Source organism: Stigmatopora argus, chromosome 3, assembly GCF_051989625.1.
Source record: "Stigmatopora argus isolate UIUO_Sarg chromosome 3, RoL_Sarg_1.0, whole genome shotgun sequence".
Taxonomy (NCBI): Eukaryota; Metazoa; Chordata; class Actinopteri; order Syngnathiformes; family Syngnathidae; genus Stigmatopora; species Stigmatopora argus.
The window spans coordinates 6,170,848-6,194,716 of record NC_135389.1 but is presented as its reverse complement, the minus strand read 5'-3'; the positions used below and the strand labels follow the sequence as shown (position 1 = coordinate 6,194,716).

At 41.5% G+C, this 23,869-nt stretch overlaps 1 protein-coding gene across 3 annotated transcripts in view; it reads left to right on the top strand.

The window, feature by feature from the left end:
• Positions 1–23,869, top strand: part of kiaa1549la (KIAA1549-like a) — a 99,627-nt gene that overhangs the window by 31,242 nt on the left and 44,516 nt on the right. For all 3 annotated transcript variants that reach the window (XM_077595561.1, XM_077595560.1, XM_077595559.1), the window contains exons 3-10: positions 5,683–6,450; positions 7,097–7,212; positions 9,334–9,556; positions 11,669–11,802; positions 12,430–12,598; positions 15,273–15,332; positions 16,789–16,949; positions 19,552–19,723. In XM_077595561.1, coding sequence (XP_077451687.1) covers positions 5,683–6,450; positions 7,097–7,212; positions 9,334–9,556; positions 11,669–11,802; positions 12,430–12,598; positions 15,273–15,332; positions 16,789–16,949; positions 19,552–19,723 — 1,803 coding nt within the window. The remainder of the gene's footprint in view (positions 1–5,682; positions 6,451–7,096; positions 7,213–9,333; positions 9,557–11,668; positions 11,803–12,429; positions 12,599–15,272; positions 15,333–16,788; positions 16,950–19,551; positions 19,724–23,869) is intronic.

Below are 23,869 nucleotides of genomic sequence, written 5' to 3'. Positions count from 1 at the left end.
CTGTAGTCTCCGAATGGCGGGGTCTTGCGTATGGGGGTTTCCCATGGCTTGGACCAGCGATTTGCAGTCACTGAGGATAATTGATGTCTGCCAGTCTGCTGTTTCCCTCAGCCAGGAGAGTGCCTCGGTCAGTGCCACTTTTTCAGAGTGGTAGGAGCTGCTGCGGCTGCCAGTGGCACCATGCCATTGGTGGATGATTGCACTCTCCTTAATGACGACAAAACCTGCACCACCGTCCGCAGTGCCTTCTTTGGTGGATCCATCTGTGAAGATCTGTAGGTCCGGTTTGCCCATGCTTCTGATGAGCTCTTCTGCCTTGTCTCTTTGGGTGATGGTCGGCATGTGTTTAGAGACTGCGGTAAAGGCGGTTTGGATGGGGGGGGGGGGTAATAGCCAGGGTGGGCAGGGATGGGAAGAGTATGTGCAAGGGGTATGGAGTTCGAGAGCGGTAAGACGGGGAAGGGTCGATGATCGCCAGTCTGGCTTCTTTTGCAAACGCATTTTAACGTTTTCATGGAGGAGGCGGTGTCGGGGATCAGAAGGAGGCAGCTGGTTCCAGGCATCCGCCTTAAGAAGTGCTTGTAACTTGAGGCGGGATGAGAGGGGTGTGAGATGTGCCTCATGTAGGACTGCTTCGGTGGGGGTAGACCTGAGGTGGTGGGTTATGGCGCGGGCTGCTTCCAGTTGGGCGGTTTCAAGGGATTTGAGGTGAGTTTGGGCCAGCCAGGGGGCCCATGCCGGTGCTGCGTACTCCGCAAGACTTCTCTGGGTGGCAATATACACCGTTCTAAGGTCGTTTGGTTGCCAACCCCAGGATGTGCCACTGAGTTTGCGGAGGAGGTTCGTTCTTTTGGACATGGTTTGGCGGACCTTTTTCGCTTGCTCTGCAAACGTGAGTTGTCGGTCAAAAGATACGCCAAGAAAAGTGGGGGTGGGGTTATGCTTGAGGGTGGCGCCATTTATTAAGATCTTTGGTTGCCATTTGGCCTCAGCTGAGTCCAGGCTAAAAAATGACGCCTCACACTTGGTGGTGTTAAGGTTTAGGTGTGCCTCGGAACTCCACCTCCAGACTTTTTCCACCTCCGCTTGAAGTCTGCTTTCCACCTCCTCTTTGTTCCTACCCCGACAAGCAAGAGCCAGATCGTCTGCATAGGCGCTGACCAGGGTGGAGTCGTTGAACTTGTCGAGGAGGTCATTAATGTAGATGATGAATAAGAGGGGTGACAGGACCGAGCCTTGGGGGAGCCCTTCTTTGAAGGTTCTGCTCCTGCCGATGGTATTGTTGATCCTGACCCTGGCTGTGCGATTTGTGAGCCAGCTGGCGATCCATCTGATGAAGCGGTAGGGGACCCCCAGGTCTGCCATTTTTTGTAAGAGACCTGTTCTCCATACCTGGTCGAATGCCTTGCTGAAGTCAAAGAATGTTGCAAGCGTGCGTTGCCGTTGAGTCGACTGGAAGCCATCAGAGATGAACTGCGACAGTCGCAAGGCCTGGTCCGTCGTGCTTCTTCCCTTTCGAAAACCGGCTTGCCAGTGGCTGAGAAGCTGTTTATCTTCCAACCACCAGGCGAGACGGTTCACGATGAGCCTTTCCATTGTTTTGCTAAGCGTAGAGGTGAGGGCGATGGGTCTGTAGTTCCCAACGTCCTTTGGTGACTTCCCTTTTTTGAGGAAAGGGATGATGGTGGCCACTCGCCAAGCTTGTGGACACCAGCCCTCTAGCCAGCTGGTGTTGATGATATGGAGTAGTTCGGGAAGGATGTTTGCCGGAAGATTTTTTAGAAGGTCCGGGGCTATGTCGTCGGGTCCAGCTGCCTTGCCCGCTTTAAGTTGGGACAGCGCTGTCTGCAGTTCAGCATCGGTGAACGGGAGCTCGAGGACTTGTCGCGGTGAGCCGAGCAGTCTGCGGGTAGCTGTACGTATAGAACGCACTGCTCGTCTGCTCCGCTTGTCACTCTTGCGTCCGCTGACCGAGGCATATTCCCTGATAAATGCTGTTGCTTTGGCTCGGTCACTCACGTACTCCTTGTTCTTGTAGACCAGGGACTCGCCAGATTGTTGTGTTTTGGTACCTGAGAGGGATTTTACTAAGGACCAGGCTTGTCCCGTAGATCTTGTCTCGGCGATCTTGGTGAGGTGTAAGCGCCATGCGTTCCTTTTCGCTTCAGTGGTTTTTTGTTTGATCTGTTGACAGAGTGCTATCCATTCTTTCCTATTTTGTTGGAGGTCTCGACGTAGTCGATTCCTTTCACGGATGAGGTCCTTCAGGTCCTGTGTCAGCCATGGGAGCTCCTTCTGGCGGATAACTTTGACCGGTATTGTAAGTGCTGCTGCCTCTTTCATGTGTTGCACTAAGAGGGAGAGTTTTTCCGGGGCTGTGGCTGCTGCGGAGATTACGGGTAGGCGATCCATGAGGATGGTACGGTACCTCTTCCAGTCAGCTTTCGAGAAGTTGGGTCGTACTCTTCTTTGTTGGCATTCGACACGGAGAGCACGGTTCCACCTAATCAGAATCGGTCTGTGGTCGGAGGTCATCTCGTCGATGGGTTCCCATTGCAGATGTTCGGCCGTGGTGGGGTCAGTGATCGTTAGGTCGGGGGCACTCATGCCTGCTCCTTGTTGGTATCTGGCAGCCCGTGTCCACGCGCCGTCATTAAGGAGAGTTAGGTCATGGTCATCGACCCATTGATGGATTGCGTTACCCCTGGGATCTGTCTTGGCAAGTATATCCCAGGTCGGGTGGTGCGCGTTGAAATCCCCGCAGATCAGGCCATGCTCCGTGGGGAGCGAGTTTAACCAGGAGAAATCTTGGGGGGCAGGACAATAATCCGATGTCGCCGGGGGGATGTAGGCGTTGACCAGTGAGAGGTGCCGCCTGCGGGCGATGGGAATGTGGATATGCTGGAGTTCGAGGGGGCCTGATGGGGACGCTGGAAGGATGGAGTAGGGGATGCCGCATCTCAGGTAGACAAGGAGACCCCCGCCTCGTCGCTGTTTTGTGCCTGAGCCCTCACGGTCTTGGCGAATCACGTTATAACCGTCGAGCTGAGGCGTCGGGTCTTCGAGTCCCAGTTTTGTTTCCTGGAGGAGGAGGATGTCAATTTTTAGACGTGCCGTCACCTCTTTCAGTTCGGTAGTCTTGGTCGCCAGGTAGTCACAGTTCCATTGAAGGATGGTGAGACCGGCTTTCCGTGCCTCCGGTAGATCGGCAATCCTATCTGTGGGTTGTTGAGGGTGGGAGGGTTTCAGGTTCAGACAGCTCTGGCAGCACCAGTTATTGTTCCTGCGAAGTATGGTTAAAGCGTGTCTGGTTTCAGGGGCACATTTGAGGTGGAATCCACGTTTGCAGGATCTACATGTCAGGGGAGAGCGTGAAACGATTAATTTGTTATTACAGGTGGGGCAGTTTGCGTTTATAGGTTGGTGTGTTGTTATGGCTGTTTGGTGTGTGGAGGATTGTTGTGTCGGGGGTGGTGAGCAGGTCGGGCATAGCCAGCTTGCATTAGTTTGGGAGCGAGGTAGTCCAGAGCAAGAGCGGTGGGATTTGTTGGGGCAGTTCGAGCAGGGGATGGGGGAGATGGTAGGGGAGAAGGAGATTTTGCAGACACAGCATTTTTCTTTCGGTCCCACATAGGCTGTGCGCGGAAGTGACGGCACGACGGCATTTCCGGAACAGGATCCGCAGAGAAAGCCTTGATGACTCTTTATCTGGGTTCGGGTCAGGCCGCTACAGGTCCTGTGGAAATTTCGTCGGCAAGCGTTGCAGACCAGTGGGATGAAGTCACGACGGATCGTCTTAGAGCATCCCGGGCAGGTAGGTCCCGGGTTCTCCTCGACGTCGCCTGCCCTTAGGAGGAGTAACCGGAGGTGTGGGGCAGGGCGGACATCTCCGGCTGGATGAAAAACATAGGGCGCCATGTTCCTGGGTGGCAGCTCTGGGTGGTTGTGTTGGATTCGCAGGCCGCAGCGGGGCGGCCTCTCGGGAGACACCTCGTGAAGGTTCCAACTGTTGTCTCCCCCCCGCTGCTCATGGGAGCTTCAGGGGCGCTGGCTAGCGGCTCCTTTTAGCTTGTAGCATCTGTGTTCGCATCCCCTCGAACGGCGCCTATGATAGAGTTGCTACCGGGGATACTTTTGCGAGCACGAGTATACTTCATTACCCAGAAAGCCCTCTTTTCACCGCGCATGTGCGTTGTGCGTTTCCTGGTCTGAATAGCTCATCCGGTGCTCGTAAATATTGTTATACACGAAAGATATGCCAAAAAAAATGCCATGGCAACCTGGCTTGGTCGCATCACGAAACTTTGACCGCATCACGGGCGAATTATTCGATCGAAATTTCCCCCGTAAGACGAGCATTCCGTATGACGAACGGTCGTATGACGAGGTACCACTGTATATACATACATACATAAATTTGAGGCATATTGGTGTCATCCTTTTTTAATCCGACAGGCCAATATGAAGAAATCCAGTTAAAATTGAGTTATTTCAGCTCAGATGCACCCGCATACATACATACATAAATTTGAGGCATATATATATATATATATCAATATATATATACACACATACATACATACATTTGAGGCATATATATACATACATACATAAATTTGAGGCATATTGGTGTCATCCTTTTTTATATTTGCTTCTTCATTTTATATATCTATATACATATATATACATATATATATATATATATATATATATATATATATATATATATATATATATATATATATATATATATTCATATTGGCCTGTCGGATTAAAAAAAGCAAATATTTGCTTCTTCATTTTATATATATAAATAAAATGAAGAAGCAAATATTTGAGCAGGACAATGTCTTACACTGTTGCACAAAAATAAAAAGTTGATGATTTTTATGCTTTGAAAGGAAATCCACAAATATTTCCAATTGCAGTAGTTGTAGCCACCAGTGCAGTTTGAAGAAACTCCATAAGATATGAAATTACATTACAATACACCAAAACAACCCCTGTTTCCAATTCCATATGAACCGATATTACATTAGAATATATCGAAATAATCCAAATTACCAGTTCCATATGATATAGTATTAGTTTAGAACATATTGAAATAATCCTAGTCACAATACACAAACACCTTTTTGTCCCCTCTAACATCTTCTTTTCCTCCTATTGGCATGCATCTCATGTTTGTGATGGAATACTGCAGCAACACCCTTGCATTGCAATTCATCTGTCGTTCCACCTTTGAAATTGGATTTTATTCATCCAAATAGTTCCACACCTTTTATGTTGAAGCACATCAGCAACTTCCCTATTTGTTCATATATGACATATAATTGTCTTATAAGAGTATCTTGTATATTATACAGTATTGTATGCTAAATTTATTCAAGTGCGGTTAGATGGATGATTCTACCTGTGAAATATGCAAATCTGGGTTTATTTCCAGTGTCCTTATCTCAATAAGGCCTCAGGAATGATATCTCATAATCTTTACATGCTCACCATTTTAAGCAGTTCAGGTTGTGATCAAACGCTTGCTTTGCCTCTGAGTAAAGCAGAAATTTGTACTTTGATCATTTTGCTGTGCCCGTTTGTTTCTTGCACTATTGATATTTTTACACCATATCACAAAGAGAGAAATATTTATGAGAAATAAACCATTGTTTAATGTATTCAATATAGATGATGCTCAATCTACAGAGGCTTCAGTCAGCACGCCGCCTGCCTGGGATCTCCCTACAGTTCCCGAGTCTCTCTTGTCTACAGTTGGTGACCATGACATTACCCTTCCTGCAAATGTCACCAGCCCTTTCTCCACCCATCAATGGAACACCACTGTGGCTGTGCGCACCAGAACGTCCTCTCAGCGCACAACGACAATAGAAAATACACCCAACACTGTGTCGCGCACCACCAATGCAAATACGCAACTCATGTCAACTGTGGCTTCACAGACTACTACCCTGGTTAACATGACTGAGGAGATGGTTCAGGTGGAAACCCTGAGAGCAACAAAGTCCTCTGTGACCATTTCTACTGTGAGCACTGTAGCTGTTACAACACCAGCGGTGAGGGCTGTAGTCACTGTAAATGTGTCCGCAAAAAATGTCACAGATGCTACAACCATGCAGCCATCAACAAGCCTCAAACTGACCACAGTAGCCACGACACAGCCTGCAACCACCGCTGTTACAACACCCACAAGTACCACATCAGTCGCTCCATCCACCACAGTGATCACTACGACAACACCTGCAACTACTACTCCAGACACCACCACAGCCATCCCTACGACCACAATATCAACAACTACAACAACAAAAGTACCTGCTACTGTGTTTATGTCCCCCCAAACGGTACCACTTACAACTACAGAACTACCAAGCAGCACCATAAATGAAGAAAGTCCTTTACCTTGCAACATAACGGAGAAGTACTGGGTCAAAACAGGTAAAGAACCTTTTTACAGTAGGGTTTGATGTAGTATAACGATTTACGCACATTTACAACCCCAGATGACCATGAAGTAAAAAATCGAAGCTGACACTGAAATGTGGTAATGATTTTTATTTTTTATTTTTATTTTAGATTTGAATCACTACCTGATAAAATATGTAAAATCCACAATACCTTATATGTTGCTACATTTTTTATTCCAAATGTCATGTTACTATATTAATAGACCCATGGCTAATCAACCTATATCTGCTACACAAATTGGTTTTAACCATTCTCCTGGAAAAAATATAATGAACCCAAGATAGAGAGGTGCAATGACCTTTATAGCAACTGAGATTTGAACATAAGAAAGGTCTGATATGTATTTACTTGCACTGGGATTAACTAAAACACGCAAACACACATTTTCTCAGAACATAAAAAAATAATTAGAAAAAACCTGTAGACAACTGCAATTTCGGGTTTGTTAGAAATGCTTTGCAGTTTATTATGGATGTTGTAAGTAGACGTCCTTAAGAGCACTTGATCTCACTGGTAGTTCTGAAACTTTTATGTCATAAAATACAATTGACATTTTTTTTTCCAATTATGTGTTAAAGCAACATACTCTGCATTTGTCATGTTTCTCCCTTCACAGTTTTGTCCATTGATTTTCGAAAGAACCAACTTGATCTAGCCCTAAAACAGAACCTAGTTAAAGGATTAAGTCATGCCCTGCAGAAAGCCCTCAATGACTCCACTGCTTATGCACAGGTCAGTCTACCCCTCTTGACCAAAATTCTGTCTTTATTTGCGATATTATTTTATTTGCTTTTATGAGTGAAAAGTAGTATTTAAAAAGTAAATAAATACAATTTTTTCATTCATTCATTTATTTTCTGTACCGCTTTTCCTCACAAGTGCCATGGGGGGTGCTCGAGTCTATCCCAGCCAACTATGGGCATCAGGCCGGGAACACCCTTAATTGATGGCCAGCTAATTGCAGGGCAAAAGGAGGCAGTCAACCATTCACGCACACACCTACCTAACCCACACAATCCACAGAGAACATGCAAACTCCCGTCACCGGATGTTTCGTCAAAAGACGTTTTGTCCCCGGACCTTTTGTCCCCGGACGTTTGGTCGACCGGACGTTTGGTCAACCGGACGTTTGGTCAACCGGACGTTTGGTAGAACGGACGTTTGGTAGAACAGACGTTTGGTAGAACGGACGTTTAGTCGCCGGGTTCGCTCGCTGTCAAATTATGACAGAGTTTACTGTTGATATTTTGATATTAGATATTTAGATATTAAACTCACTCCCTCTCATGATTATAATTTTGAGAGCTGGTTTCAACAGTAACAACCCGGCGACCAAACGTCCGTTCTACCAAACGTCCGTTCTACCAAACGTCCGTTCTACCAAACGTCCGTTCTACAAAACGTTCGTTCTACCAAACGTCCGGTCAACCAAACGTCCGGTCGACCAAACGTCCGGTCGACCAAACGTCCGGTCGACCAAACGTCCGGGGACCAAACGTCTTTCGACGAAACGTCCGAGTACCGCAAACTCCACACAGGAAAGTCCGAACCTGGGATTGAACCCTTTATCTCAGAACTGTGAGGCTGATGCCTACCATGCATGTTTTTGGGAAGCTAGAGTAAACCGGACTACATGGAGAAAAAAAACACAAGCCCGGGGAGAACATGCAAACTTAACACAGTAAGGACTGACCTGGGATGGAACCCTCGACTACAGAACTGTGAGGCTTACACACTAACCACTAGGTCACCGGGATGCCTAATTATTCATACATATTTAAAAACAACAAAAGCAACAACTTGGGCCCTGAGTCATTGATTACAACCAGAAGTTGTTTTGATATCCACGTGGCATTTACTTGATTACTTATGAGAATTGTGTGCCTCTCTGATACATGACGCACACAACTTTGCTGCTCCCTCCTGCCCCTCTTCCGCAAATTAGTTGTCATACAGTGCCGAGTGCAAGCTGACACACTAAACCGCTGCGGCCTGCAGGTCTCATCTGACATATAGCACATCAGCAGACAGACGGGAAATGAGTGTTTGCAAAATCCAGGAAATGTTGAGTTAAAAAACAAACAAAAAAACTAATACTTACTGTAACCCAATTGATAAATGGATTTAGGCTCTGAAACAGTTTGCCTCTTAAGTTTGAGCTTGATTTATTTAATAAAGGGACAATACATACGTATTAATGAACATATACATAAATATGCTTAAATATGTTTAATTACAGCCGGAGGCTAATTTCCATCTTTAGTCCCTTGTGCAGGTTGGCGTTAAAAATACAAGATAAAATCAATAAGGCAACATTAGGGAGGGAGGGAGAGAGAGAGAAAAAACAAGACAAAAGACTAGAAACATCCAAAAGCATTCACATATATCACATTTTATGATACTAAGTTGGATAACTTCAAAGCCTTGATCAGTGTTTTGTTATATTTAATCAAGGATAGAAGGGAAATCAAGCAAATCACACTGTCCATGCAGGGGTATTGGCAGCTCATAACACATGCTTTTGCACAACAAAATCTGCTTAAATTGAAGGAAGGTGTCTGCATTCAGTGGGTAATTAGATTGTGTGATTGAAATGTGGTCACTTTAAATAACTCCTAGCTATGAGTGTGAGCGTGAATGGTTGTCTGCCTCCTTGTTCCCTGTGAGTGGCTGGCCACCAATTTAGGGTATCACCCAAATGATACCACAGTTGTTGGTAATGAAATGTGATAAGATTTTTTTTTTCTTCAAATGTATGAATATGGTATGCGTGCTGTGCTGTAATAGCAAAATGTGCTTACATTCTGATCATTTTTCATGCAAATGTTACAAATTTAGCCTGTTCTTTTACAGGTGGAACGTAATGACTCCAACCCAGACAATGTAACGCTTGTTTATTATGTGGCTGGTATCAAAACTGTCTATATTTCTTCAAGTGTGGTTGAGGCACTTACTGTTTATGGCTTCGACAAGTTGTTATCTGACATCAGGCTGCACATTCCACTGGTTAAGGCCGTTCTGGTTCCTGTGGCAACGTGGATTCCTCATCCAAGCATTCACCTCCAGCTCAAAACAGGTGATTTGCATACACATACCATATTAGAATTGAAAAATATTCTGCATACACTATAGATGCCAAAATTTGTCTTCATGAGTAAATCTCATGAATCATGGACGGGCAGTCATTCAAGCCAGTTGTGAGTAGTCTGTAGCAAAAATGCAACAATTATATATACCTATGGAAAATAAATGTTTTGGAAAATGAGTTAAATAACTTGTGGGAAGGATAGAATATGCCCAAAGGGATACAGTGTAGAAGAGAAGAGCTATGGCTAGGATTTATTCATTACATCTGTTCTACTATCTCTTTGATACCTTAAATCCAATACAAACCCTCCTAATTCAAAGCAAAGTAAAATTGGTCCATTTAGGCAGCTTTTCAAGAAACACAATTCTTCATGCCAAATGGGGCCTTGGATGTCACGTCTAATTGGATGGGGATTAAAAAAGAGAATCTACATGATTAACAAATAGGGTGGAAAACAGATAAAAAAACAGACATTTAAGTGGCACATGAATGTTCTCCGACAGTCATTTTTGGAAAAGAATACATGAAGCCGTCTTGTAATTTTCCTAAGAATCTAAATGAATTTCTAGAGATGGACTGACCAGATCCTTCCTTCGATTGTGGTCAGCAGTGGGAACATTCAGCTACAATACTGACAAGGTCCCCATTTGGAGCCTTATTAAACATAGTTGTCTTTTTTATTGTTTTATTTTTTTATTACTAATTTAAATTTGGACACACCTGTGTCTGTGACCAATCAATCTCATTTTTTTCATGTTGATGTTAAAAAAACAACAACAACAAGAACAAAGAATTAGTTGGTGACATATTTAAAAAACATTTTTTACACTGCCTGAGAGGTGTTTGTTTTCAGTGGAACTGCTCAGATAGTACCTGTATGCTCTCAAATGTCAAGTCAATAGCCAGAAGAACATGCTCTTTACTTATTGAAGACAAAACAGAAGGTGGCCAACCAACAATAAATTGGTGATGATGTCAACTGTGAAGGCCTCTAGGGTAAGGGTGGCGAACAGGTTAGACACAAAGAGCCAACAATTTTAAACTGTGAGAGTCAAAGAGCCACACCTGACGTCAGTAGCGGCATTAAAAAAAAATAATGGGCCCTGATAAATTTGTGTGTTTTAAGAGAGAATAAAAATAAGATAAACATGAAACAAGGCAAAGAGCCACAGTATATACAAAATATGATAGGAAGCAAAGAGCCGCATTCATTTTGGCCGGGAGCCACGTGTTCACCACCATACTCTAGGGAAGACCTCAGCAATCCGTTCCTCGAACGCCGCAGTGGGTGCAGGTTTTTGTTCCAACCGATCCAGCACAGACAATTTACTAATTAGATTTCTGCTGAAACAAGAAGCACCTGACTGCAATTCACTGATTGCACTTCTTAGTTACCAGATTGGTGGAAAGGTTTCCTCTTATGGGTTGGAACGAAAACCTGCACCCCCTGTGGCCCTTTGTGGAATTGATTGCCCAGGTCTGCTCAAGGGAATATACTCAGAATTTGGTATTGTCAGTGGTTTCCAGGCTTTAGGCCACATGGGTCAAACTGATTCCAGAAAGGGCCAAAAGGGTGCAGGTTTTCCTCCCTACTGAACCAGCACAGACACTTAGGCCAACGAGGAGGTCTGCTGGAGGAAGCGGCACCTGACTGCAATCAGCTGATTACAGTTGTAAGAGAACAGATTGGTGAAAAGGTGTTGTCTTGGTGGGTTAGAATGAAAACCTGCACCTACCTGGCCCTTTTCGGAATGAGTTCGACACCTATGCTTTAGGCCAGGGATGGCCAATTCCGGTCCTCGAGAGCCCCTATCCAGTCTGCTTTCCATGTCTCCCTCCACCAACACACCTGCATAAAATAGACGGGATCGGTATGAAGCTTCTGGACAGCTTGTGGATGAGTTGATCATTTGATTCAGGTGTGGTAGAGGAGGTAGATATGGAAAACAGACTGGATAGGAGCTCTCGAGGACCGGACTTGGCCACCCCTGCTTTAGGCAGTCAATAGATATATAGCATGTTCAGGAACCAGCAATTGGAAAACACACCTTGAATGTTACTTTCACCATGCTGTAACCTTTTCTTATCTCATTCCTCTAGTTTTGAGATTTGTTAGCCCGACAGACAACATCTACTCCTGCAGTTTTGTCCAGATGCTAGAGCAGAGATTGGAAAGCGCTTTTGAAGAGGCTCAGGACAAAGTGTTGGAGACCTACAGCAAGCTCACTGTGGAGGTATGCAGTATATTGGTTTATTCTTTCATGCTACAAAAATGCCATATCCAAATCAAATGTGAGTTGACAAATCATTTTGGACTTTGGTTGACGTGAGCTCATTTCCCCTTTTCAGTTCTTTCATTTGATTCAACCAGTCAAGCTATTTGCCCTTTCATGTTCTCTGATTTTTTTTCTTGTTTCTTCCGTATCACTTTCCCTCTGGTTGACATTGATATACTACTTATGCAGGCCAGCAGTGGCACATATAGAGGAGGCATTTATTATTCATCTTCTGAATTATTTACACCACAGTGAAATCTGACGGAAGTTTTTAGTACTACCCACTTAAGTGTCGTGATTCACTTCAGTTATTTTGCTATCACTGTACAGATCCCTCTATAGGAATAGAATAATGTAGAAAATACATTACTCTGTGTGGCGTTGGTTTATGCATTCTTTATGGCAACATATTCAAAAGAAAACAATCTTTTACTGTACAAAATGTCGAGATGAATTCTAAATTGCCTCAAAGTGCAGTGCAAATATGAATACAAGCAAGATTCCAGGAATGCACATTGATGGTATGCAATCGTTTTGTTATCAGGCATTTAAAATGACCCTATTGTGTTTGCTGGTAATCTTCAGATCCAAAGCGTAGCCCAGGAACCAAACTCACCGTCCATTTCGCTGGTGTACGTGGTCAAGAATCAGGACACTGAACTGAACGGAACCATCTCAAGTGGGCTCCTCAACCAGCTCACTGCCGAGTTAGTGGGCTACTTCCTGTTCTACCCACCTCTGATCATTGCTGAGCGTACGTAAAAACACAGTGCTTTTCTGTACTGCATTTTATTTTTCAAATGTTTTCCTTTTTATAGAGTAAGGACAATCTGTGGTGTCACATTCCCAAATTCACGCAGAAATAGTCAGTCTTCTGAATTTTTACTCGCAAGGAGATCGACCGTTGCGACAGCATCCCAACTCCGTTCTGACCTTGCCAATCTTTTCTGCTGATTTATTAAATTCAAGGGCCCTGATTTCAATGTAGGTCTCAACTCTAAGGAGAGGGGTGAAAACACAAATGAGACGTTCGACCATGCATGTGCTGTGTATTCAAAACAGGCGAAAGTCAGGAAGCCTTGTGGAATATCTGTGGTGGATGTAGGTGTAGTTCCCACATCAGATTTCCATCACTGCAAGGTGTTCTGTCTCCTCTTGGTTTAGTCCACTCCCAGCAGTCCAAGGTGTTTTTGTTTAGTCTTACCAAGGTTTTCAGGAGCAAAGCTTTTACTTCGTTGCAAGTATGATACTAATAATGATGAGCAAAGCAAGTTTAATAGTTAAGCAAATTGTATTCTTCGTTGCAAGCAAATGTATAATAATATGAAATAAAATCCTGGCGTGGTTACATTAAGTACATTTGCAGTTTCCAAATGTACTTAAATGATTTGTGACCAGGAAGTTTCTTCTCGATAATATCCGGTGATTTGAGTGTTTTGAAAAATCTGCGCATTATTTCTCTTGGTTTGTGCATGTTGAGTGAATACGTGGGTGATTATATAGCATGTCGACTTTAAGTTTAGCTACTTAGTTAAACATTATCAAACTCAATTGCCTTTTAAATGTTATTTCATTTATTTTCATCTGGCATATTTACAAGGAGCGAAAACACCTCAAGCTATAAATACGATTTGTGAAACATAATGAAAGGTCAGTGTAAAAAAATATCATAATTTTGAGCTATCCTGTGCAGGCTGCAGCCACACTAATGAAAACCCCTGCTTGAGGACATACAATTGCTCATTAATTGGTTAACACTGAGCACTAATGCTAAATAATTAGTTGGGGGGGGGGTGAAAGTAAGTGCTCAATCACTTGATTGAAGAATCAGGTGAAACTGATCAAAATGCAAACATCAATAAATACTTATTGCCATTTTGTATTAGTATATACACATTTTTGCTGAAAAGAATGGGTTTTATTGAAATATAGTTGCAAAATTGTCAAAAATGTTAAAATGGCTTTCTATTTTTTAATTCCTTTAGATGTAAATCTGAATTATAGCAGACTGGAATATTGCCAAATATTCTAATGTGTTCGAACAATTTTGATTGTATCGTATCATTATAAAGTTTTGAATTTACACCCCTATTAACAATGGCTGCTGTTGATTGTGAACCTCAGATGTATTCGAACTGGGAGGGTTGACAGCAATCAATCGGACCTCCTCAGGATCTCGGATTGGCTGTGTTAGGTCATGCTAGCCACAATGCTGCTCACAAGAAGAACAAAATTATTTTTACAGCATGTGTAGTAAGTCACAGAGGATCTCAAAGACTTTAGGCAACTACATTTCTCATGTTTTATTAAGCACTCAACTCGGAGGATAAAAAACAATGCAATGTTGAAACCCCGATGGGAGAAAATGCTAGACCCAGTTTGAATCTTGAAAGAAAAAACAGAAGAGAGGAATGAAAGAATGCCAGTTTAGAGATATTAAACGACAGCACACATATTCCTTGATTTGAAATTGTGGACACAAATGGTCTGTGAAATGAGCCAACCTTTTTTTAATAACAGAGATGATGCAACTTTATCTAGTTTTGTAGTACTGAAGTGGACTCATGTATGCCTGCTGCAATTATGCAAATCCTGTAGTTATTATGTAAGAGTTGTTGTTTCAGTCATTCTTTTGCTCAATGTGCTGTTGGGGTCAGACAGCCTTTTGCTCCATATGTAGCATGCCTTCTACACCACTGCCTGCTGGGGGGCACTGTAATGATTCATGACCTAGTTTATGTTTGACCGGCCGCTTCATTAATTTAATTACTTCAAAATATTTCGTAAATTCGCAGAAAAACAAGAACTTTAGGGTTTTTATTGGTATATTTTAGTTTAGTTGTATAATCATGAAGAGGCTTTACTACTTTTGTGAGGCCCAGTTGACTTTCCATTGTTCATTTTTGGTAGATTTTTATATATATATATATATATATATATATATATATATATATATATATATATATATATATATATATATATATATATATATATATATATATATATATATATATATATATATATGGTTTCTTAACAGTTTCAAAACTGTGGAACACGTGAAGAGGAAAACAATCTGTTGGCGTAGGAGAAGGTTGAATGAGTCAAAGTATATACTGTTTGTACTAAGATTTTGCAGATTTTAATTTGGGTATGAACTTTTTAACTTTTTATTGGGAATTTATTTTGTACAAAAAAAATCAAAATAAAGTGAGATACTAAATTTTCTATTTAAGTAAGAAATCGATCGACAATAATTATTTTCACTAGAATTGTAGACATCACGGCATATGTCAAGGGGAAAATTGAAAGATTAAAAAGAATTACTATGCTTTTAAACTGTCTGAATTCTAATTACAATCTAATTACTGTTGATATTATTACTGTTTCAACTAAAACCTTTTTAACAATGTGCTTTCCTTTCACTTCAGCCCTTGAATACCACAATCTCAACACATCCATTGCAACCAGAAGCTATTGGGTTACGACAGGTAAGGCACGTTGTGCGCTAAGTGTGGCTATAACTTCCACTTTACGTTCCTTCTCCTTCTATTGTTGCATTGGTTTTGTTTTATGAAAAAACAGGATTAGGGTGTATATATTTCATCTCATCTCATTTTCTGAACCGCTTTATCCTCATTAGGGTTGTGGGGGGTGCTGGAGCCTATCTCAGCTGACTTCCGGCCGGAGGCGGGGGGCACCCTGAATTGGTGGCCAGCCAATCGCAGGGCACAAGGAGACGGACAACCATGCACTCTCACACCCATACCAAGGGGCAATTTAGAGTGTCCAATCAGCCTACCCAGCCTACCAATCATGTTTTTGGAACGTGGGAGGAAACCGGAGTACCCGGAGGAAACCCACGCATGCAAACTTCACACAGACGGACATGTCCTGGATTTGAACCCAGGACCCCAGAGCTGTGAGGCCAACGCGCTAACCACTCGCGCTACCAGGCCACAATTGACAATATATTTAAATTATTTTGATCTAGTTAACTTGCGTGAAGACATACAGCGGTAAAAATAGAAACTAATGAAAATTTACTCAGCATAACCAAATGGGACAGAGTAAAAAAGATCATTTGTCCTAACAACCCCTGGCCAACTCACCCAAGGGCTGGCTTGCGTGCTAGCTCACACTTCACAGTGTGCATAGTGTCTTTAGGTACACTGTTTGTGTGAAAAACCTATTGATGTTTAATTCAAGGGTTGGGCAGAGGAAGTGATCGCTTCACATCACATCAGGGCCTCATGTGAGTGATGCTGACGTTTGTACACAGCTCTAACCCTCGTATTCGGTAGAAGATGCCTGCGGGAGCAAGAGTGAGACATTTTCACATATTTTGAGTTCATTCACTGATGTTTGCTTTTTGTGTGTGTTCGCGCATGTTAAATAGATAAAAATAAATTAAATATATTGTCAATTGCGGACCGGTGGAGTGAGTGGTTAGCGCGTCAGCCTCACAGCTCTGGGGTCCTGGGTTGAAGTCCAGGTCGGTCCACCTGTGTGGGTTCCCTTTGGGTACTCCAGTGTCCTCCCACATTCCAAAAACATGCATGGTAGGCTGATTGGATACTCTAAATTGCCCCTAAGTATGGGTGTGAGTATGCATGGTTGTTTGTCTCCTCGTGTCCTGCGATTGGCTGGCCACCGGTTCAGGGTGTCCTCCGCCTCTGGCCCGGAGAAAGCTGGGATTGGCTCCAGCACCCCCCGCTAACCAAATGAGGATAAAGCAGTCCAGAAAATGAGATGAGATGAGATATTGTCAATTCAGCAATAAAAGAAGAATTCGGTGTCTATATGCACTTTTTTGTTCTCCTAAATAATTTCAATGTATCCTTTTGTCTCTGCCTATCACTTGGCTTGCCCATTCATCATCTTTTTTTTGCTTCTTCACTAGCCTTCATCACCTAACCCTCTGTATCCTTATGCTTCTCTACCCAGTGATTCAAGATGTGGAGAGAGCTTCTTTGGAGGCCAACTACCAGAGCTTTGCCAGCTTGATGGAGCAGAGGCTGGCTGAGCTCTTCCATGTTGCCGGTCGGCAGGGATCACAAGCTTTGCGGTCCAAACGGGCAACAACAGTTGGATGCTACACTGTACAGGTAGGTGTGGAGATTTTATACTATTTCGATTTTAAAGGAAAATAGACAGTATTAAACATGCAAATTAGAAAACAAAACATGAAAAGAGAACAGGGCGGCCCGGCGGATTGAGTGGTTAGCACACCTGATAGCTCTGGGGTCCTGGGTTCAAATCCAGGTCGGTCCACCTGAGTGGAGTTTGCATGTTCTCTTCGTGGGTTTTCTCTGGGTACTCCGGTTTCCTCCGACATTCCAAAGACATGCATGGATTCAGGGTCTCCCCCGCCACTGGCCCGAAGTCAGCTGGGATAGGCTCCAGCACCCCCCGCGACCCTAATGAGGATAAAGCGATTCAGAAAATGAGATGAGATATTTGCATGCATACACATATATTTACATTCACGACAGTGTAATGACAATATACTGTATTATGTAGTTTTTCAGAAAGTTTGGATTCCAAGAGTTAAATTGTGCTTTGTCTTTTGTTTAACGACCACATTGTTAAATACCCTGCCAAAATGGTCTTCCTCATTCACAGTGGGAGGAGGCATAAAGGTCCTCAAAGGTGTGAATTATTTATTTCGTGTGCTCCAAGTTGTGAAAATTAAGATGACAATGCTTTCCTTCTGGTATTATGCTTTACACACTCTCAAGCTTTTATGGGCAATCATAGATGACCGATTTTATAGTTTTAGTGTTAGGTTAAACTTTTGCAACTGAGCTAAAAAAAACACATCATAATCTGTGATCTTTTCTTTAATTAGACTGTCCAAAATCACATTCAGGATGATTTTTCTTATGCCACATTTACGCCTCAGTGTATGATATTTAATTCAAAGTTTTTGTTGATCTGAGTATATTTGTGTAGGCATGCGTATTGCATGAATTTATGCTGTGTGAAGGGAAATCTTTTGTACCAACGATGTGCACTGCGACACGTGTGACAGGTGCCGTCACCTATTGCATTGTTTACAGAAGTAAATACGGCAAATTTGACAATCTTATGCTACCGCAACCATAATCTTTTTTCAGACTAATAGCTTCAGTTGCAGTATCAAGAAGCAATAGCTATTTTTGCATTTTTATCTGCCATTGCTAATTCACTTCTCTTGTTTGTTTCGCCAAACAGTGGTGTTGTATTTCACTTTATAGTGCAGAGCCATTGACTACATATCCAATTTACATTGAACATACATGTTAGAGAGCCTGGTCAGATGTGAAAACATTGGAATTGGGCTGGTTATACTGTATTGAAGTATAAGATACAAACATCCCACATATGTGCAAAAAAATCTAAATGTATTTTATACCACCTTCTACCCAAAGTCCGCTGTCCTAGCCTCCAGCACCTTGCAAAACCTGAATAGGATAAGTGGTGTTGAAAATGGATGGAGGGATGAATCAGTTCAGTTCATTTTATTAAATATCTTTTAGGGTGATTTTTTTTTCTTTATTTTCAGCAACTGTTGACAAACACACCATAGAACAAGAATGGAAAAGTATTTTTCTGTCATTACATATTGAGTTGCAATGTTATTGAAAGTTCTCTGCAAAGTGCACTGTAGGACACCACAATATAAAAATTCCACAAATGGACAAAATTAGGTTTAAAAAAAAACATCTGAAAAGAATAAAAATATAAAATGATGAATATGTACAGAAATATGTTTATGTAGAATGCTTCAAGTGGACAGTGACAATTTGCACATACGTAACATACAAATAGTTGGAGTACATACAATGTTCCCTCTAATTTTTCGTTGGTCTGAGCAGAAAGTCAACCTCCCTGAGCGCACTGAGTACCAGTGTGAGCGACATCATCGGTACTCGGATGATTCGCCTAAAGACGTTTCGCCGACGGACGTTTGACAGACGGGCAGGTCGCCGAATGAACGTTCGGCGGAACGTCCATTCGGCGACCTGTCCGTTTTTCATGTAAAACATGCTGTAAAACACGAAAAACATAAGTGGACAGAGCTACTGCCACTTGCTGCCGCTTAAACGGCGCCATTATGGGGAAAAGGGTAAAAAAAAAAAAAAAAAAAAAAAAAAAAAAAAAAAAAAAAAAAAAAAAAAAAAATCCGATTTTTTTTTTTTTTTTTTTACTGCGCGCCATATGATTGCTGCTGCGCAGCGAGGACGAGAGTAGTGCGCAATTGCGCACGCGCGCAGCTTAGAGGGAACACTGAATACATACATTAATGACAGGCTGCAATTTTTTATGGTTGTCCCCTTGGTTGTAGTAGTGTGTTGAGTCTCTTAAAGATTATTACAGGTTACAATGGCCCATCGGAAAGAAAATGTGCCCATGTTCATGTAATATAAGATTATTATTATTTTGAGTCTGTCTGTTGTTATTTCCGCACTTGGTGAGAGCTTTAAATCTCATTATACTTGTATAATGCATATAAAAGCATTCATTTCAATTCAATTCAATTCAATGAGGAAGTGTCTCAAAACATTTGACCAAGGGTCTACATGCAAAAGTACATCCATACAAAACAACAACGGCAAAAGATGAATATTTAAAATAAATATATGTATTTTGTCGATGTGACTTCAATTCACGATACATACCAAAAGATCAAACATTTGATAAATAAATAAAATCCTTCTTTCTCAGATGGTGAACATGCGTCGACTGCCAGGTCCCAAGAACCCAGCAGAGATGACATATTATGCACAATTAAATGGCGCGCCCATCACTGGAACCACGGCAGCCAAGACGTTGAGCAGTCTGGATTCCCAGACCATGGCGCTGACTCTGGGTTATTTTGTGCAAGTGCAGGCTGAACGTAAGTTTATGTTCATTTATTAATGTATATTGAGTTTTGTTTACTAAAGAAGGCTCTGCACCTGGGAACTGAGTACATTTCTTCATAATTTCAGTGTCATGTCAGTCTGTTATGAGCAGATTTTTGTCCCCAATGATTGATACAAGTTTATTCTGTAACTAAACTTGTACTAGAACTCAGAATCTTGATTAATGATTAACTAAATCTACTGAAATTTCAATCAAGAACTACATTTCAGTGTTTTTAATGAGACCTTGATGGTTTATTTGGATTCAAAAATCTAATTTGTAACCATCAAAACAGATTTAGGAAGAAGAAATACTTATTCTCTACTCACTGCAACAAAGCACGAGAAGGAAAGTTTGCTTTGTCTGTTTTATAGATTTTCAGAAAGTACTTGATTCTGTTAATTAGGATATAATGAGCTATCTGTTATTAAAATGCTTAGTAATGCTAGATTTTATGTTCATGTAAATAATAAGGAACCTGTATCATTTATTGTGTTATATTATTTCCTAACTGATGGGTTTTCAGGGCAGCCCAATGGAGGATGGAGTTCTCCCAGAGCCTGTGTGGGTTTTCTCTAGGTGCTCCGGTTTCCTCTCACATCCCAAAAATATCGATGGTAGTCTGGTCGAACACTTTAAATTGCCGCTAGGTATGAGTGTGAGCGTTTATGGTTGTCCGTCTCCTTGTGCCTTGCCATTGGCTGGCCACCAATTCAGGGTGTCCACCGCCTGGTGCCTGTAGTTAGCTGGGATAGGCTCCAGCACCCCCCACAACATTTTTGAGGGTAAGCGGTTCAGAAAATTCATGAATGACTGGTTTTCAACTCCTAAGGCATTCAACAGATTGATGTCTCGCTTCCCCACTTCATTTGCCGTTTGCATTGGTAAAAGAAGTAAACAAATTTAATGTCGGAGAAAACATTCTTTTGTATGCAGATGACAGTGCTAATTACAAACTCAACTTGCCCTTCAAAAAACATGGACTCGTTTTCATTCATTGTGTAACATAATAAGATAAGGCAATTGTAAAAAGTCTTACATTTCAGGAGACAGTTATATATTGACATATTTGACAAACAGAATATTACCAGCCTTTCACTTATAGTTAACCTTTACAATATGGAGCCCAGTACTTTTACTTCGGTAGTACATTAATTCCCAGACATACCAGTCGATAAAAACATTGTTATCTTTAACTTGAAGAGATGGGCAGGAGGTGAAGCCTCCAAAGAAATCAGTAGAAAGATGCTGCGTTGGGAACATAATGTACATTAATACAACATGAGCTTAAACAGATGGAGAGGAGGGAGAGGAGGTAGAGGAGCTGCCTGCATCACTTGTTCCTCACTCTTGGCCTGAGCATGTTAACTACCGATAAGGAATGAACATGAACAAATATGCCCTACTACTATATATTTATTGTTACAGTGTGTCTATAATTTAGAAATGGTTCAGTTAAAGGGCGTGAGCTATAAGACAAAGATGGCTCTGCAGCAGATGTTATTTAAAGCTGAGGTACAATACCAATTGCTGGAGATTCTGGGAACCAATAATAAATCAAAACATAATTATCTTGTTAGATGATAAAGCACAAGGAGCTCTTTTGCTTACAATTATGTCTGACCATGTAGTATATGTACACTATGTCAGAAGAATTTCTTTTATATTTCTAAGGTTATTTCAATCGAAGTAACACAGCAAGACGATTTTAATGGGGAACTTTGTCAATATTCAAATTTTGTATCTGTTAAAGCAGATCATCAATCATATTTAAGATGTTTCTCAGAATATATTACTAGCTACAATACATTATTCATGGATTTTAGTATATGTGGATTTTTTTGACAAGTATAGTGAAGGGTACCCATACTTTTTGCGTCCCTATACGACCAACCCAAAATGATCTATGACTAAGGAGTGATCATTTAGATCAGCGGTCCCCAACCTTTTTCTCACCATGGACCGGTAAAGCTCTTCCTATTTTTTCGCGGACGGGAGGGCAACAACTAAAGAAAAAATTGTGTGTCGGTGCACGATTATTATTATTATAACAATGTTTGTCACTTCAAGTAGAACCCACTCAAGGTGGCTCAGGAGAAATAGTGCCCTTTAGTGGTCCCAGAGATTTTTCATGTCTTCTCAATATTATTCATATTGAAGCTGAAGAGCACTTGATGTGCCTTCCAATCTATTTTCCTCCACCTGTTTTCTTAGAATCCATGGTTTATTAACTGGAGCCTCACAAAAAACACATTTATCTTCCTGAATAGTCAGGTTATAAACCTATGCAAATGTAAAGGACCTCTGTCAGACTTACTACAAACAGTCCTAAAATGCATACTATCAATTTGAAGGCCTGTTAAGACATCTGAACATATTTTACAAACAGCAGGGTTATGCTTAAGCCCCAGTATGAGCAATTTAAGATTCCCTTTTTAATGCAATGCTTTAATGGGTTATCCTGATCAGTATGCATTTCAAGAAAAAGTCCACCTGATGAATGCAGTTAATGAAAGAGCTCATGGACATGCAAATGTATGTCCCTGATTTTAAGTGTGACACAGGATCTCGCCATCCCCGTTTTTTCATCCATTTTCCATACTGCTTATCCTCACAAAGATCGTGGTGGGTGCTGGAGCTTATCCCAGCCAACTACAGGCACAAGGAGACGGACAACCATTCAAGCTTACACTTATACCTAGGAGCAATTTAAAATGTCCAACCAGTCTGCCATGTATGTTTTGTGGGAGGAAACCGGAATACCCAGAGAGAACCCAGGCAAGCCCAGGAAAAACTTGCAAACTCCACACGGGATGGTCCGAACGTGGAATTGAACCCTCAATTTCAGATATATAAGGCCGATGCGCTAACCACTTAGTCACTGGGCTTTGCCCCCCATTTTCATGTGATTAACTAACTGATGAACAGATCTTGTAAAAGAAGCATGAAAAATAAAATAGGAAACTTGACTTTGGCTGAGGCACACATGCACCACAGTGCTGTCCAAAATGCAGAAGTGTAAGTGCTTTATATATATATATATATATATATATATATATATATATATATATATATATATATATATGTATATATATATAAAGCACTTACACTTATATATATATATATATATACAGACGCTCCCCTACTTACGAACGAGTTAGGTTCCGAGCGATTGTTCATAAGTTGAATTTGTTTGTAAGTTGATTCAGTGCTATATTTTGTATTATAATTTGTGTTTAAGGCCTATATAAGTATATTGAAGGTTTATATAAGTGCATTTGTATGTTTAAGGCTTGTATAAGTAACACGCATTGGTTTGTACTGAAAAAACATTTAATAAAATGGAGAGAATACATACAGTACTGCATACATACATTAGAGAGAGAGAGATTTACTAGAAACTGACCGAAAGAAGCTATCTAATGACGATTGCAGTTATCTTTTTTTCATCATAAATGATGCGGTAGCACTGTATGGCATCATTCAATTGATTTGCAAACTTTGTGCAACGTTCAATATTTGGGTCCTGCTGCTCGATCTTTATGTTTATAAATGGTACTGACGGTCGAACGATTCAAGTTGTAGATGTGCAACGCTCACCACTCTCACGCGCATCGTTAGCTTCGTTATTATTGCCACTTGTTTCAAATGAAATGGCTTGCCTCTTCCTTGCATCTCCCTCAATAGAAGCCTTTCGCTTTTTACCAACCATATTCAATAATGGATGTACGAGATATTTAATGATACAAATGAAAAAGGTTCTTTGCGCACTGGAGATACATCCGTTCACGCACTTCCGCATTGGACAGAAGAAGGTAGATGCTGGGTGAGCTGAGCTCTCACAGCGCCAGGCATCGATTTAGCGGCGGAAAGAAGCACTACAGGGAAAAAATACAAAATCGAACTTGCGAACATTTTTCGACATGAACGCGAATTTGCAGACATGTTCGTATGTACCGTTGTTCGTAAGTCGTATGTTCGTAAGTAGGGGAGCGTCTGTATATGTGTATATATATATATATATATATATATACATATATATATATATATATATATATATATATATATATACATATATATATTCTTGTTAACAGAATACTCTGTTTGGTGTGGTTGAGGCTGTCCCAGCGCTGCCTTT